General features: G+C 42.6%; 1 protein-coding gene across 3 annotated transcripts in view; it reads right to left on the bottom strand.

Annotated features, from left to right (window-relative positions):
• Window positions 1-18,572, bottom strand: part of ADAMTSL1 (ADAMTS like 1) — a 1,187,598-nt gene that overhangs the window by 367,936 nt on the left and 801,090 nt on the right. For all 3 annotated transcript variants that reach the window (XM_073665475.1, XM_073665465.1, XM_073665483.1), the window contains one exon: window positions 12,321-12,448. In XM_073665475.1, coding sequence (XP_073521576.1) covers window positions 12,321-12,448 — 128 coding nt within the window. The remainder of the gene's footprint in view (window positions 1-12,320; window positions 12,449-18,572) is intronic.

Here is an 18,572-nt window from a genome sequence, read left to right as displayed (position 1 = left end):
ATTTGTTTGTAACCCTTTTCTACCAAATCTTTCAAAGTTCTTTAAGTTAAGATTAACTTTAATATGGTCATACTTTAGTTTAGGGGACTTTAGGAGAAGAAAGATAAGAGCTATAAACCCTGCAATAATAGGAGCTCACTGATAGATCCACAGTTAACTTATCCTGCAATCTGCTATATAATGTGATGCACAGTCTGCAGAGGACCATACACAGTACATAAATATACAGTACTGTGCAAAAGTTTTATATAGGTGTGAAAAAATTCTGCAATGTAAGAATGCTTTAAAAGGAAGGAAAAACAGTCTCTTTTCTGGGTAGACAAGCTATAACATGGTCTCTCACCCGTTAGCAATCCGTGCACTGCATCTAGCTCAAACGGCTCAGCAACAATGAAGAAACTTCAGCTTCCGCACATTGCCCAAAACGGTTACTGTCCATAGTAACCCATGACACTTGGCGTTTGGTGCACACATTGCCTGTACAGTTTCCTCTCAGAGACATTCTGGCTTGTCTCTCTACAGTTCCAACACAACAAACTGTGCTCTGCTCCCCCATCTGACTGACCCACGGCTGGTCACAGGGCCTGGCTCTAGACATAGCTAGCCAGGTACACCTTATCAGGACCCCCAGTGCTAGGTTTTAACCCTGTCCTACTTGGCTTTCCTACAATACATTTATACACAGTTTTTGAAGGAAGTTGGCAGGGAGATTATTCCAAACATCTTGTAGAAATAATCACAGATCATCTGTGAATGATGGCTTGCACAAATAATTCAAGCAATCCCACAGACTCGATGATGCTGAGATCAGAGCTCTTTGGGGGCTATATAATTAATTAACGGAACCCTTGGAATACAGGCAAAAACTTATCCATCATGCAATACCATCAGGGAGGCATATGATTGGCTGAAAATCTATTCTGTAGCAGGACAACGACCCCAAACATACAGCCAATATTGTTAAGAAATATCTTCAACATAAAGAAGAACAAGGAGCCCTGGGAGTGATGATATGGCTCCCACAGAGGACTGATCTCAACATATTCGAGTCTGTGTGAGATAATATGAAGAGACATAAGGATTTGCACAAGTTTACATCCACAGAAGATCTGTGGTTAGTTCTCCAAGATGTTTGGGGCAACCTACATGCAAAGTTCCGTCAAAAACTGTGTGCAAGTATACCTAGAGGAATTGATGCTCTGATGAGGCTTTGAAGGCAAATGGTGATCACACTAAAGATTGATTTGATTCAGATTTTTCTTTTGTTCATTCATTTTGCATTTTGTTAATTGATAAAAATAAACTGTTAACATTTCTATATTTTACATACTTGCCTAAAACTTTTGCTCAGTACTGCATATTGGAGATATTGGCTTGTCCAATCATATTACATTCCAGGATCAATAAAATTAAGTGTAAATATCAATTTCATGTCCCGTTGGAAAATCACATGCTGAACTTAAGAAAGCGATTTAGGGTGAACTTTTGACTACACAGGAAAACAAGTTTTTCGTAGATAAGACTTTCCAGCAATGTTTCTTTTACTTTCCTACAATGCTTTTCCACAATGTTAAAATTTAAAAATAAAGCATTAAAAATAGTTTCACACAATGGGCAGCAATCTTTAGAAATTATAAATGTCAAGTGCACTTTTTAACATAAAACTTAGTTACTAATGGTTAAATTATTTTTGGTCAAGTTGAGCATTCCTTATTTAACATGGTCTGCTGGGTAACCCACTAAGGAATACCAGCTAAATAAAGATAAGAAAGTTACAATTAGTAACTTAGCAGCCTATGCGCACTGAGCGTTCTATTTAGGCTGCGTGCCCACTATGCGTTTTTCAAGAGTTTTAGCCGCGGAATTTTCTTAGCGAAAACGCTTAAAAAATGCTTGGTAAAAAGTGCCCCATGGTCCCCAATGATAATCCACATGTGCAGTGCACATGCTGCGGAAATTTCCACTGCGGATTATCATTGCGGAAAAATACGCAGCATGTCCATTAATTTTGCGGACACGCAGCGTAATCGCCGCCATTGACTTGCATTGAAACGCTCAATATCCGTGTCAGCACATTTGCAGATACGGATATTATGCGATTCTATGTGCGGATGGTACCCGGGTTTGGAGAAGAGGAGACTCTCCCCCAGACTCGGGTACCATAGAACCTGTTAAAAAAAGAATTTAAAATAAAAAATAAAGATTATACTTACCTTCCGATGGCCCCCGGCCTCCTCAGCGATGCGTCCGGTGTGTTGTATGGGTTGCGGTGGTGTGAGGATCTGCCATGACGTCATTTAGTCATGTGAAAGGTCACGCTACTGCTGACGTCGGCGATCGCGTGACCTGTCACATGACTCAATGACGTCATCGCAGGTCCTTCACACCACCGCGACCCATACAACAGACAAGACGCAGCGGAGAAAGCACCACGGGCCATCGGAAGGTAAGTATAAGCTTTACTTTTTATTTTTTACCATTCTTATTCTTTTTTTTTAACTATTACTTGGTCACACTATATAAATCCATGCCGGTTGCATGGATTTATATAGTGTGACCAAGTTGTCAAGCACTTTTCCAAGTGATGCTAAAATCGCTTGGAAAAGCGCTTGATAACCCGCATGCAGAAACGCATGCTGAAACGCTTGACAAACGCTTCTACATGGCAGGAAAAACGCATGTAAAATCTGCATGCGTTTTTCCTGCCAGGGAGAAGCAGAAAAAATATGCAGCATTTCTGCATCGTGGGCACTTAGCCTTAGTGTTCATCGCTTATCATGGTCTGCTGTGTAAACGACCACACAGAGGTAAATATTTACCGATTGGTGGTCGTTTAGTGTCACCGGACAGTCAGTGTAAAGGCCTGTTACTTTTGTGCACAGCAGCAGCCAATCAGAGGAGCCAATGCTGCAGGAAGTAGGGAGAGAGTAGCCTTTTAAACCAATCATGAGGAAGAAGGTGTGTCTCACACTATTTCATACACCTTGTTTGCACTGTAGAGTAGCTGTCCAAATGGAGCATAGGTAAAAAGCAGCAAGAGCTGACCAATGTAAATAGCAGGCAATCACTCAAAAATACTCGATGATCGCCTCCATGCTACGCCGCATGATTCAGTAATTGATGCAAAAGGAGCCCCGACCAAGTACTGAGTGCATTTACTGAACATACATTTCAGTAGGATAACATTTCGGATTTTAAAAACATTTTTCAAGCTGTTGTTATAAAGTATTCCAATTTACTGAGATAATGACTTTTGTGTTTTCATTGGCTGTAAGCCATAATCATCAACATTAACAGAAATAAACACTTGAAATAGATCACTCTGTTTGTAATGACTCTATATAATATGAGTTTCACTTTTTGTATTGAAGAAATTAAATAAATTAACTTTTTGATGATATTCTAATTTTGTGAGATGCATCTGTAGATAGGGATTTAGGGTGTAAATTCATTTAGACTTCGGACCACCCCTTTAAAGGGAATCTGTCACCACTTTGGAATTATCAGACCTCTACTATGGGCATACAGGGAGAAGATAGCTAACAGAAATAAGCCATATCTGTAAATTAGCTCTAAGCATGTTAACATATATAATATGATATAGTGTTAGTGGCTGTTAACTCTAGGACTATCTAAGGGACAAATCATCATTAAAGATGAGCGTTGTTCGACTCGAACTGTTCACCAATCTCAAATTCGAGCTGTTTTGGGCGGTGTTCGAGCCGTTCGGCGAACACGAACGATTTGAAAAAAATTCAGCTGTTCGAGGTTATGTTCGATAACTGTTCGTGCACCAAAATCATAACTGGATTTTTTCTCAGTAATGATGAAAATTAATGTTAATACGCAGTTTGAGTGTACAGCGGGGCGGGGGGAGGGGCAGGGGATGGATCTCTGCAGTAATAATGAAGATCTCCATTTTTTTTTCTCTTTCCCGCATTTACAGTGGGGAGGTGCACTCTGTCAGCCTATCAGCAGCGCACACACGGAGCGAACTGCTTTTTTTTACACAAGCAAGGGCATTGGCAGTGTATGTCACATGTCCTTGCCCTATAAGACCCAGCCATTTTCCCCGTCGCCACCATTTTCTCACTGCTGCAGCTGCGTGTTAGACGGCACCGCTGTTGCTGTGTGCGCTATACCTTGTTAATTTCAAGCCAATTTTCGCACAAATCTACAGATAGCTTGGGAGTAGGGAATAGTTGTGATTGCAGTCCTTTTAAGGACTAGGTTACAGCATTTCCTACGACTTTTATCAGGCAGGTCTGTGCTCTTAAATAGATAGGTTGGGAGTAAAGACTAATTGTAATTGCAGTCCTTTTCAGGACTAAGTTACATCAGTTCCTATCAGTTTTTGCCAGGCAGGTCTGTGCCAGTGCTGTGCAAGTTTTTTTCACATCATTTGGCAAAATCTAGCAAAGCAAATCCTTTTTGGCCTATTGCAGAGTGTGTTAGTCAGTGGAGTAGCCTATCTGTGTTGCAAGCTACACCACCTGTGTATAGAATACCAATTTTTTTACTGCACCTAGTGAAGTAAAACCTTTTGGGCATAGCATCATTCTATTAGTCCATCTATACTGACCTCCATCAGGTTGCAAATTGAATATAATTTTTTTCTGCATCTAGCTCTGAAAAAATATTTGGGCTTCTAGCAGTGTGTGGGACTTGTTCTATTAGTCCATCTATACTGACCTCCATCAGGTTGCAAATTAAAATTAATTTTTATCTGCATCTAGCTCTGAAAAAATATTTGGGCTTCTAGCAGTGTGTGGGACTTGGTCTATTAGTCCATCTATACTGACCTCCATCAGGTTGCAAATTCAATACAATTTTTTTCTGCATCTAGCTCTGAAAAAATATTTGGGCTTCTAGCTGTGTGTGGGACTTGTTCTATTAGTCCATCTATACTGACCTCCATCAGGTTGCAAATTAAAAATAATTTTTATCTGCATCTAGCTCTGAAAAAATATTTGGGCTTCTAGCAGTGTGTGGGACTTGTTCTATTAGTCCATCTATACTGACCTCCATCAGGTTGCAAATTTAATATAATTTTTTTCTGCATCTAGCTCTGAAAAAATATTTGGGCTTCTAGCAGTGTGTGGGACTTGTTCTATTAGTCCATCTATACTGACCTCCACCAAGTTGCAAATTGAATATAATTTTTTTCTGCATCTAGCTCTGAAAAAATATTTGGGCTTCTAGCAGTGTGTGGGACTTGTTCTATTAGTCCATCTATACTGACCTCCATCAGGTTGCAAATTGAATATAATTTTTTTCTGCATCTAGCTCTGAAAAAATATTTGGGCTTCTAGCAGTGTGTGGGACTTGTTCTATTAGTCCATCTATACTGACCTCCATCAGGTTGCAAATTGAATATAATTTTTTTCTGCATCTAGCTCTGAAAAAATATTTGGGCTTCTAGCAGTGTGTGGGACTTGGTCTATTAGTCCATCTATACTGACCTCCATCAGGTTGCAAGTTGAATATAATTTTTTTCTGCATCTAACCCAGCCAATAGTTTTGGCCTAATACCACAGTTTGGCCACTCAGCTCTGGAGTTGCTTTTTTGTGCAAACAACTCCAGAGTTGTGAATTAGTTAACCACCAAAATGAGTGGAAAAAGGCCTGCTGCTGGTGGAAAGGGGAATAGGCGTGTTGGGAAGGGGAAAAAAGGTTGTGTCCGTGGGGTAAGTGTTAAAGCAACAGTAACATCTGCAGAAGAAAGACCATCTTCCAGCCAAACTAAAATGTCTACTTCTTTTAGCGGACAATGTGATAAGATCCCTTTCTTACGACCACGCCAATCGCTACAAATTACAGATGAGGCACAAAAACTGCAGGTGCTTCAACGGATATCAAGTGCTCCTTTAAGTGGGCTCTCCTCCACATCAACTTCAACATCACAAATACTCCAGTCCTCAGAGGTGTCACCCCAATCGCACTTGCTTCCTCACAGCTCCCAAATCTCCAGCTGCCCGTCTGAGTATGAGGTAGAACAGATGGATGTGTCTGCAGAGCTGTTTACTCATACTATAGCCTGGGAATCAGAGGTCGGCTCCAGCGCTTCTGTGAATCCAGACGAGGAAATGATCTGCACTGATGCCCACAATCTTTATGAGTCGGATCCAGGACCAGACGCAAAAGCTTCTGACCATAATGTAGACCCTCATTCCCAAACTGTAACTCCTGTTGGTGGAGACAATGAGGAAGACGATGATGAGACTCAAATACCTGATTGGAGCGACAACTTTAGTTTTTTGTCAGGGCAGGAACAGGTTAGCTCTGAGAACGACGGGTGTGATAACACACAGGGTGATGATGATGAGGTTGGAGATCCCACTTACTGTTAACCCACAGTCAGCCAAGAGATGAGGTCAGCAGAGGAGGTGGAGGAGAATGCTAGCGACGATGAGGTCAGGTTGCGCCTTCCTGGACAGAGACGTAGTACTGGAAGCAGGTCAACAACTGCATCCTCAAACACAACTCTGCCTCTCACCACAAGTCGTGGTGGCTCTTCAGGTCGCATGGGTGCTAAGCCTTGCATAGCCTGGGCATTTTTTCAGATCAATAAAGATGACCCAACTCGTGTTATCTGTAACATTGGTCAGCAAAAGCTAAGTAGAGGCCAAAAAATACATAGTTTGAGTACTTCATGCATGAACCGGCACATGGACATGAAGCATAAGTTGCAGTGGGAAGCTCACTGTGCTACAATGCGACCTAGCCGGCCGGGCCAACCACCGTCTGCCACATCTTGTGCATCCGCGGCCTCTTCATCCTCTGTGACTGGGGGGACAGCAGTCACACCTGTTTTGGGACGCAGACCTGCCACCTCTTTACCCGCAACAGCCAGCGTGATTGGCAGGTCATCATTTTCTTTGGAGGTGGTAATACCAGCTGGTGTTGAGCGCTGTCCGACATCGATAGCACCACCTTTGGATCAAGGCAACCTAACATGTCCGCCTGCATCTTCCTCACAGACCGGCAGTTTGCCGGGGACACCCTTATCAACCCCGTCTAAGCACAACAGCCAGCCCTCGGTCCCTCAGATGTGGACAAGTAAAAGACCATTTCCTCCTAGCCATGAGAAAGCTAAGAGGTTGAATTTCACCATCTGCAAGCTCTTGGCTACAGAAATGCTGCCTTTCCGCCTGGTGGACACAGAGGATTTTCGAGACCTTATGTCCGTCGCAGTGCCCCAGTACCAGATGCCCAGTCGGCACTACTTCTCAAAGAAAGGTGTGCCTGCGCTCCACCAGCATGTCGCACACAACATCACCGCTTCTTTGAGAAACTCTGTGTGTGACAGGGTGCATTTCACCACAGACACTTGGACGAGTAGGCATGGACAGGGGCGTTACATGTCGCTGACTGGGCACTGGGTAACTATGGTGACAGCAGGACAAGGGGCTGCTGTCCAAGTCTTGCCATCCCCACGAGTTGTGCGTCAATCCTCTTTATCTCAAAGTTCCTCCACTGCTTCTGCCTCCTCAACCTCCTCTCGGTCCTCCACCTGCACCCAAAGCCTGTCTGCCACAAGCTTTCTAATTGCGCAGAAGGGATCCTGTACACCTCCTTACTATGCTGGCAGTAGGGCTCAATGTCATCAGGCGGTTTTTACTTTGAAATGTCTGGGAAATGTGAGTCACACAGCTGAGGAGTTGTGGTCAGCTCTGGAGAATAAATTTCATGAATGGTTGTCTCCACTGGACCTGAAACCAGGGAAGGCCGTGTGCGACAATGCTGCAAACCTGGGTGTGGCCCTTCGCCGGGGCAATGTCACACACGTGCCTTGTATGGCTCACGTGTTGAACCTGGTTGTCCAGCAATTTTTAGCCCACTATCCCGTACTAGATGGCCTTCTGCAGAGGGCACGGTCGCTGTGTGCTCACTTCCGCCGTTCGCATCCCGCAGCTCAGCAACTTACATCTCTACAGAAGTCGTTGGGCCTGCCACTTCACCGGCTAAAATGCGATGTGCCTACCCGGTGGAATTCAACTCTGCACATGTTGCAGCGACTGTGGCAGCACCAACAAGCCCTGGTGCAATACGTTCTGACGTATAGCCTGGGCCAACGAGATCCAGAGGTGGGGCAAATCACGCTGGAGGAGTGGTTTCAGATCAGGGACCTATGCACCCTTCCGCACAGTTTTGAAATGGCGACGAAGATGTTTAGTGCTGACGATGCCATTATCAGCATGACTATTCCGGTGATTTACATGCTGGAGCACATGTTAAACAGAATTCGGAGTCAGGTGGTGGCACAAGAGGAGGTGGAGGAAGTAGAGGAGGGGGAGTTGTATGCGGAAGGGCTAACATCTGCAAGGTCCAGATGGTTGGCAGCAGCAAGGCGACAGGCATGTGAGGGTGGGGGAGATGGTTTTACCAGGGCGCATGGTAGCAGCCAAACTAGTGAGGAAGGTGCAGGAGCCCAGGAAGAAGTGGAGGACGAACTGATGGAAGACTCATCAGATGAGGGAGACCTTGATCACATTTCTGTTGTGCGAGGTTGGGGGGAGAGGACAGAGGAAGGAAGCATGATTGTTACCTCGCCACCAACACAACAGGGACTTGGTGCTCCTGGATGCGCAAGACACATGAGTGCCTTCTTGCTGCACTACCTGCAACATGACCCTCGAATTGTGAGAATTAGAAATAATCCTGACTACTGGGTTGCCACACTGTTAGATCCCCGGTACAAAAGTAAATTTTCAGAAATTATTCCTGCCATAGAAAGGGATGCACGCATGCAGGAGTATCAGCAGAGACTGTTGCAGAATCTTACATGTGCTTTTCCACAAAACACTAGTGGTGCACGTAGTGAATCTCACAGTTCCAACTTGCCAACCGTGGGACCGTCGAGTGTTCAGCATTCAAACCGTAACAGAAACACAGTATCTGCTGGTAACATCAATTTTGCGGAATCATTTCACCACTTTTTTAGCCCATCCTTTGCAAGGCCACAGGAGACAAGAAGTCTGACACATAGTCAACGCCTAGAGACGATGGTACAGGAGTATCTCCAAGTAAACATTGAAGCCATGACTGTGTCACTGGACCCTTGCTCTTTTTGGGCTTCCAATCTGGATAAATGGCCGGAGCTAGCCACTTACGCCTTGGAGATCTTGTCATGCCCCGCAGCCAGCGTTTTGTCTGAACGTGTGTTCAGCGCTGCTGGTGGTGTGCTGACAGATAAGCGCACGCGGCTCTCCACTGATAATGTAGACAGACTCACATTCATAAAGATGAACAAATCATGGATCCGAAACGACTTTTCTACACCTGTGTCAGCCTGGGGAGAGTAAAAGCTTGATGATTGGTTAAAATCACCTCACCAACCGTTTTAAGCTTTCAAATTACTAATCATGCTTATCTGTATCTTGGCTGGAAAATAATTTGGGCTTTTTAGCAGTGTGCAGTACTGATTCTATTAGGCCATCTATACTAAGCTCCACCAGATTTAAAATTACTAATCATGTTTATCTGTATCTTGGCTGGAAAATAATTTGGGCTTTGTAGCAGTGTGCAGTACTGATTCTATTAGGCCATCTATACTAAGCTCCACCAGATTTAAAATTACTAATCATGTTTATCTGTATCTTGGCTGGAAAATAATTTGGGCTTTGTAGCAGTGTGCAGCACTGATTCTATTAGGCCATCTATACTAAGCTCCACCAGATTTAAAATTACTAATCATGTTTATCTGTATCTTGGCTGGAAAATTATTTGGGCTTTGCAGCAGTGTGCAGTACTGATTCTATTAGGCCATCTATACTAAGCTCCACCAGATTTAAAATTAATAATAATTTTTAGTTGCATCTAGCCCGGAAAATAATTTTGGGGCTCCGAGATGCGCAAGACACATAAGTGCCTTCTTGCTGCACTACCTGCAACATGACCCTCAGATTGTCAGAATTCGAAGTAATCCTGACTACTGGGTTGCCACACTCTTAGATCCCCCACACTCTTCGATCAACCTTTTCATTTTAATAAAGACCAAAAAAATGGTCATTTTTGAAATTATAAGCATTAGCAGGTTATTAGAAACTGAAATCAAACAGTTTTCAACTCAAAACTTTATTCTAGGTGATGTTACATTTGCACATAGGACCCCTTGTTCGAAAGGAGCTTCTGAACTCTCACGTCCATTGAATTTGTCAGGTTTTGGATGGTTTCTGCTTCAATTGTTTTGCATGAGGACAGAATACCCTCCCAGAGCTGTTGCTTAGATGTGAACTGCCTCCCGCCATCATAGACACTCCTTTTGATGATGCTCCAGAGGTTCTCAATGGGGTTGAGGTCAGAGGAGCATGGGGGTCACACCATAAGTTTGTCCCCTTTTATGCCCATAGCTGCCAGAGATGCAGATGTGTTATGTGCAGCATGAGACGGGGCATTATCATGCATGAAAATGATCTTGCTGCGGAATGCACGGTTCTTCTTCTTGAACCATGGAAGGAAGTGTTGTTTGAGAAACTCAACATACATTATGGAGTTCATCTTTACCCCTTCAGGGATCCTAAAAGGGCCGACAATCTCTCTCCCCATGATTCCAGCCCAAAACATTACTCCACCTCCTCCTTGTTAGCACAGTAGCCGTGTTTGCATGGGGTGTCCATCAACCAGCCATCCTCCACTCCATCCATCTGGACAATCGAGATAATTTCATGCATGATAATGCCCCGTCCAATGGCTGCTATGGGCATAAAAGGGGACAAACTTATGGTGTGGCACCCATGTTCCCCTGATCTCAACCCCATTGAGAACCTCTGGAGCATCATCAAAAGGAGTGTCTATGATGGCGGGAGGCAGTTGACATCTAAGCAACAGCTCTGGGAGGGTATTCTGTCCTCATGCAAAACAATTAAAGCAGAAACCATCCAAAACCTGACAAATTCAATGGACGAGAGAGTTCAGAAGCTCCTTTCGAACAATGGGTCCTATGTGCAAATGTAACATCACCTAGAATAAAGATTTGAGTTGAAAACTGTTTGATTTCAGTTTGTAATAACCTGCTAATGCTTATAATTTCAAAAATGACCATTTTTTTGTTCTTTATTAAAATGAAAAGGTTGAAAACTCTGCTGTGCATAATAATTTGGAACATGCATTTTGAGTGCAGTTTGAGTTTTTTATTTTTTTTTAAATATACTGTTATCATAGGCAGTTTGTACAAAAACCTTTCAATTGTACTCTAATATTTATTTGACTGGAAAATTACAATGACTGCAATTCATATAGGTAATTTTGGAAAATCTGAGAAAATATTATTTGCATAATAATTTGGAACACAGTGTATATGCTTAATTATCATATCCCCCCTCCCCTGTACGTCACAGGGCCCTGTGACAGGCCCTGTGATGTGCAGTGTGCTCCCCGGCAATGTGCAATATGCCGCTCACAAAGAGCGCGCTTTTACTTCATCCCGGCCCAGTCTAACTGTGCACTGCGCTGCAGGTTTCTATTGCGCAGGTGCTGAGGAGTCACTGGCACTTCCGGCGCCTGCGCAATAGAACCCTGCAATGCGGGGGGCCAGGATGAAGCAAAGCGCGCTCCATGTGAGTGGCGCTTTGCGTATGCCCGGGAAGTCAGGGAGCACAGTGCACGTCACAGGGCCTGTCACGTGCAGGGGAGGGGGGGATATGATAATTAAGCATATAGATGGGGATTTAGGGGAATAATAAGCACATAGGCAGGGATTTCTTACCGTCCCCCGGACGCCAAGCCTGTACAAAATAGAATTGATTAAAGCGCTTTTCTCCGCAATCAGACCTCTACTATGGGCCATACAGGTATGTATAGATTTACTTTTCTATACCCTGTATGGCCATAGTAGAGGTCTGATAACCCCAAATTGGTAACATATTCCCTTTTAATGTGTATAAGTTACAGTAGGAGAATGTGTTCTCTCTTTTAATTGCGAACAGCCCACCATAAGAAGTGATTATGTTTACAATAATAGTAAAAAGTACTAATATAATATCCAGTAGCTTGTGAAAAATTTGAGCAAGAAAATCTGAGATTAACTAGATTTAAACTCTACCATATATCATGACCTGGTACTATGCTATTTGTGTCGTTGTTTTAATTCAATGTGTTAGCAGCTGCCCTATGCATGCAAATGGAGTAATCGGGCCAGGCTAACAGCATAGACCGATACATTCTCAGTTTTAAAAAATAGAAAAAAAAAAGTATCTAAAAACAACACTGCCCCAGCACTTGTGTCTGGAAGAGAATAGCCATATTTAATTACCCACTTTAAAGTGTCAACTGGAGCAACCAAAATAGCTTCTAAATAAAGTTAAGACAATATAACTTACTTGCTACTAAGGCACCTCCGTAGAGAATATGAGGCTCCCCCACCACATGTCCTCGAGCATTCACTCCAAGATCCCCAAGCATCCCATAAAGTGTCACGGTCCTCCTCTGAACGAGCAGTACGAGAGCTCTATAGTAAAACAAAAAAAAAACGTAAGCTAAATCACTCAAAACTTAATACAGCTTTAAATTTGACTTTAACTTATGTCTACTTGTTAGGTCTGTTTTCATTTCATTATCAGTATAATCCATGGGTAATATGAATAGAACAGTAACAGAATGGCACCCTCAGGGTTTCCCATAGCAAGGGAAAGAGAGGAAAGACTTTGTCCAACTTTTAGGTTATTTTTTTGTAATTGCAAACACATCTGAAGGAATCATTTAGGAAAATGTATACAGAATTAGCCATTCATTTTGCCATGGCAAATAAACTCTCACTAATTGCAGCAGGAAGCTTGGTACATCAAGCGTTCCACACAGCAATCAAGAGTAGGATCTGCCCTAGTGTTCTGCGGGTGAAATGGACAACCGAAGAGGAGGAACAGCACCAAGGTGTTTATCCAAGGAGGTAGTGAAATCACCTCCTGTGTCAGTAATCCAAGAGTAAAAGGGCACATAGTGCGTGATGCAATTTCCAGACCTTCATTCATTAAACACAAGTATAAACCAGCGGTCTATGTGCCATAATCCATTGTCAAAAAAAGAACTCATAAATTAATGCCACTCGAGGAAAAATAGTCGACACTGCCAGTAATTTGTTTTTAACTACTATTGCAGAGGCAAAGTAAGTAATATAACCACGTGAAAAAAATGAAATGGCTTTATCTTGTGAAAAGCGGCAGATGGTTAAGTCTGTCTGCTAGGCGGCAATAATAGTTAGCAAACTTAGCAGGTAATAAATAAGTCTTATAGGTTGGAAGAATGAGGCGTATTGCCAAGAAAGCATTAAAAGTGACTATATTCTACAGCCGCATAGCTTACAAAGTGTACTGTTGTCTTGCCCGCTCTGAATTACAAAGCAGTATGAGTAAGACCACTGTAAATCAGCTTCAGCTAACCGAAAAAGAATGGGCCTTATGACTTCCCACCAAAATAATGGCTTACAGAGGCAAACATTTCAACAGCTCCAGCCAGCACCCCCCATATTCACTCCTCTATATGTAAGACAGTAAAAATATTAGGATTTATATTACCAAAAGTCTATATGGGGCCAATTCATCAAACAGTTTACGACAGAAATCTGGCATAAAACTGGTCGAAATGTTGCAAAATTTTTGAACAGGACTAATTTTGGCATATCATATTTCTCCACTCTTCATCAATAATGGCATAGAAAATGCTATTTTTGATAAATCAGCCCTTATATCTGAGCTGGAAGCTAGATTTGGGCTCTTTGTTTTTCTTGCCATATATTAAAAATAGTGGCTCCCTATTGTCTTCAGGTCCAAGAAACTCAAACCAGCAAAAGATCCCACTGAAGAAGCCTAATCCATACAGATGACCTTTAAAAAGGCTGCAGCCAAAGTCATCATGTAAACCAGTGTTCCCCAACTCCAGTCTTCAAAGCCCACCAACCGGATGATATTTTCAGGATTCCCATAGTATTGCACATGTGATGGAATTATAACCTGTGAAATCGTAAGGAATCATCTGTACAATACTAAGGGAATGCTGAAAACATGATCTGTTGGTGGGCATGGAGGACTGGACTTGGGGAACACTGACGTAAAGGAGTAAGTGTGCAATGAGGATATGTAGGGAGTGGCATCTCTAGAACATGGTTGGGCATACTTACTAATGTTCAGTGTATCTCAAGTCCTCCTAACAGGTCATGATTTGTGGATATCGTACAGAAAGAACCTGTGGCGATTTCTGATTCATTGATAATAATTTTTTCACCTATACAATGCTGAGGAAATCCTGAAAAATTATGAGTTGTACGGCCTGAGGACAGGAGTTCAGAATCATGGTGAGCCTAGCAGAATGTTGGGTGGGCAAACATTCTATTACTCCAGCAGGATGTTGCTTAGTGTGCTGCTGAATGCGGATATGGAACATCATCTGCTTTAGCGGCACTCCACAAGATTCATCAAACCACCAATCTTCTGGCATAAAACAGCCAAAATATTTTTGCACAACTTGTATTTGAGCAAATTTTTTTAGACTTTTAGCATTTTTACGACACTTTTGTTAAGCTCAGCCGACATTTTGAAAAGTGGACGAAGCTGAGCTTCAAGAATGCACGGCCGAGCGCAGCTAGCAAATTCATCATAATTTATGCCACAAAATTGCCGGTCCTAACTGGAGTACATTTCTTGGGTTGGAGCATGGCAAATGAACGATGCACCAAATTATTAAGAAGGGAACGACACAATGAATTTGGTGTATCTTACTCCAGTGCACTTTTTATCAAGACTGCTGTACAAATGCCAGTCTAGATGAATAAGGGCCAATATTTACCCATTGAGTCCAAAGCTAAAATATTTTGTCAAACAGTTATCTCAGCTATGCTGTATTGAAGGTTCAGGCCCATGTCATCTGTTACTTAAAGAGTAAGCATCCTTTTAATTTTTATTTCATAAATCATTGATACACATGAAAATAAGCAAAAGGATATATGTTATCAGAGAAATTGGCTTCTCTCTCCTCCTTGACCCATCTTTCACCATCAATTCATGGGTAAAATATGTTTTCATTGAAGACAGATTTTTCCATTACTGAGATAAGAGATGATTGTTGGTGCTCTTAAAATTCTATGGAGAGTGGGGAGGAAAGAGAAGCTAGAGGCAGACACAGATATTCTGCTGCAAGTTCTCCTGAAACGAGTTACAGTTCTCCCTAGAACATGATGAGCACCAACTGCCCCCTCCTATATCAATAATGGGGAAATCTGTACTCACTGAAGACAGATTTTACCTGTGAATTGAGAATTTTCAGAATGAAATATCAGTTCAGGATGGATTTATTTATTAAGATATATTACTAAGATTCTTAAAAAAAAATTAAACGACGGTAACTCTTTAAGCTGCAACATGCAAGTAGATGAATGTACATGAGACTAAGGACACTTTTTATAGCGTATCTTACTCAAAGTTTCAAAAAAAATGCTTGGGACCCTGAATATATTGATTTATTGAGATTAACTCTAAGGCTAAATACACCCATCTGTGTGTTGAGGTGCAAGGATGAACCGCGATGCAGAGGCCGGCCGCAGGTCTTCTGACCCCAACTTAGTCTCATATATGCCTGGGAGGCTGCGCGTTCGGGTCAGGAGACCCGGCAGACAGTCCATAAGGACTGCAACACACGGATGTGTGAATAAAGCCTAATTTTATATGAGGCCAGACTGGGGAAAGATATTCTTTCTGTTACTGACTTACTGTATGTGTAAAGAAAATTGTTCTTGAGCTAACAGTTTTCTACTACAATAAAAAAGACATTGTATAAGATGCGGGCCCAGACACACCCGATGGTGAAACTAGATGATGTAATGAATCAGCCATATCCCTTTTTCTCTTTAATCTGGTCCATGCCTAATTCCATCTCATCAGACTTTGCCTCGGGATTGTTTCTATATGAGTAAACAAAACGCTACCATGTCAGAAAATGAACTATCATTTACATCTCCCTCACAATGATGTAAAACAATGTCACTCAGAACAATTTTCTCATCATTGTCTGGCTGCAAGGCTGCGTGCTTAACAATAATTTTAGTCTCACCCTGCTCCCAATCACTATAGAAAAGACTGTAGAAACATCTATATAAAGTTTCCTACATCTCAATAGTAATAGCTAAGTAAAACATCTGATGCTTCAATTAAAGAGTTGTAATTATTAGTGATGAGCGAGCTTGTTCTGTTAACCCTTTCAGCGAGCATGCTCGGGTGCTCGCCGAGTATCTTCGGAGTGCTCGAATGTTATGTTTAAATCACTGTGCGAGCATGATTTGCGACTGTTTGACAGGTTTAATACATGTGAGGAATGCCTAACAAACAGGCATTCCTCACATGTATTAAATCTGTCAAACAGTCGCAAATTATGAGCACTGAGTGACAAAAACATAACATTTGAGCACTCCGAAGATACTCGGAAAACACCCGAGCATGCTCGAAAATTTAAAGTAACGAGCATGCTCGCTCATCACTAGTAATTATATCTGCCCCAGTGTCGATTACCATATAATATGACTTATCTGAGGTCTCAGTGTAAAGATTTCTCCATTACATCACAATCATCAACATTTGCACTGAGTTGGCATCAGTTTCTGAGGCATTAAAGGGTTTATCTTATCTTCTGTGTTCAAGAGCACAGTGTTCCTCAGCCTCCGGGTTTCTGCTTGCAGGGGATCGGTGCACTCCTGATGACTGACAGTCGGATGAGCAGCATGGTTGTGATCTAACTGTGTGCTTTTCTGTGCTGTAAGCAGAGACAACTTTGCCACTAAAGCATTGGAGGAGCTATTGGCGACTAAAACTGCCCTGTACTACTTGCCTAGGACACTGGCCCCCTTAGATAGATTGAAGCGATTAAACTATAGAAAAAAGATGGGGGTGCTGCAAAAACAACAGCAGAACTACTAGCAAAGCCGCTTCAGGAAAAAGACTGCCGACTTTTTCCTAAAGCGACTTTGGCTAGGAAAACCTTTCATTCCTTTAGACAGGAATTGAATAGAAAGAGACTTTTAAAGGGAACCTGTTAGGCGAAAAAACGTTCAGAATCCATGCGGCTACCACACTGAAGGCCAGGCTGCCGGGAGGAAATTAACTTTATTCCTCCCGGCAGTATTGGCTTTTCAGTCATGGCAGTCGAACAGCCGCCTCAGCAGTGCATTATATAATAATAATAATAATAGTTTATTTTTATAGCGCCAACATATTCCGCAGCACTTTACAAATTTTAGGGGGGACTTATACAGACAATACAGAATAAGCATATCTCATATCGAACGGAGTGAGGGCCCTGCTCGCGAGCTTACAGTCTATGAGGAAGTGGGGGAGACACAAAAGGTAAAAAGTACATATATTGTATAATGCAGCCTTGATATACTGAATAGGATAAATAATAATACATGGACTGGTTGCCAGCCAGTATGTGTGCAGTCCTGAGAGGCTTTTATGTGCATGGTTGGTTTGAACCCGAAGTTGAAGAAGATTTTAATATGGGGGAAAGCTGGGATGGACAGAGTGTGTTTAGGTGATACGCCAGTCTAAAGAAATGTGTTTTTAGGGTTCGCTTGAAACTGTGGGTATTGGAAATTAATCGAACTGTCCTGGGTAGTGCATTCCAGAGAATTGGCGCAGCACGCGAGAAATCTTGGAGACGGGAGTGGGAAGTTCGGATTATGGAGGATTTTAGTTTCAAGTCATTTGCAGAACGGAGGGCACGTGTAGGGTGGTAGACTGAGACAAGGGAGGAGATGTAGGGGGGTACTGAAGCATGGAGCGCTTTGTGGGTAAGCGTGATAAGTTTAAAACGAACTCTATATTGGATGGGCAACCAATGCAATGACTGGCACAGGGAAGAGGCATCTGAGTAGCGGTTGGCGAGGAATATGATCCTGGCTGCTGCGTTCAGGACGGATTGGAGAGGGGAGAGTTTAGTAAGAGGGAGACCGATTAGTAGAGCGTTGCAATAGTCAAGACGAGAATGAATAAGAGCGACAGTAAGAGTTTTTGCCGAGTCAAAGGTGAGAAAAGTCCTGATTCTTGAGATGTTTTTGAGGTGTAGATGACATGAACGAGCGAGTGATTTGATGTGAGGAGTGAAAGAAAGATCTGAATCAAAAATGACCCCAAGACAGCGGGCTTGTAGCTGGGGAGTAATGGTTGAGCCACAAACGGAGATAGCAATATCGGGCACAGGTAGATTAATGGAGGGAGGAAAGACGAGTAGTTCAGTTTTTGACAGATTCAGTTTTAGGTAGAGGGAGGACATAATGTTAGACACAGCAGAAAGACAATCACTGGTCTTTTGTAGTAATGCAGGGGTGATGTCCGGAGCAGAGGTGTATAATTGGGTGTCATCAGCATAGAGATGGTACTGAAAACCGAATCTACTGATTGTTTGTCCAATAGGAGCGGTGTATAAGGAGAAAAGAAGGGGGCCTAGGACTGATCCTTGAGGAACCCCGACAGTAAGAGGAAGTAGGGAGGAGGAGGAGCCGGCAAAAGACACAGAGAAGGAGCGGTCAGAGAGATAAGAGGAGAACCAGCAGAGAACCGTGTCCTTGAGGCCAATAGTGCGGAGCATAGTGA

This window comes from Phyllobates terribilis, unplaced genomic scaffold, assembly GCF_046119375.1.
Source record: "Phyllobates terribilis strain yellow unplaced genomic scaffold, ASM4611937v1 Scaffold_1__5_contigs__length_1240528914, whole genome shotgun sequence".
Classification (NCBI taxonomy): Eukaryota; Metazoa; Chordata; class Amphibia; order Anura; family Dendrobatidae; genus Phyllobates; species Phyllobates terribilis.
The sequence above is the reverse complement of the archived record's forward strand: the minus strand, read 5'-3'. Positions and strand labels throughout refer to the sequence as shown.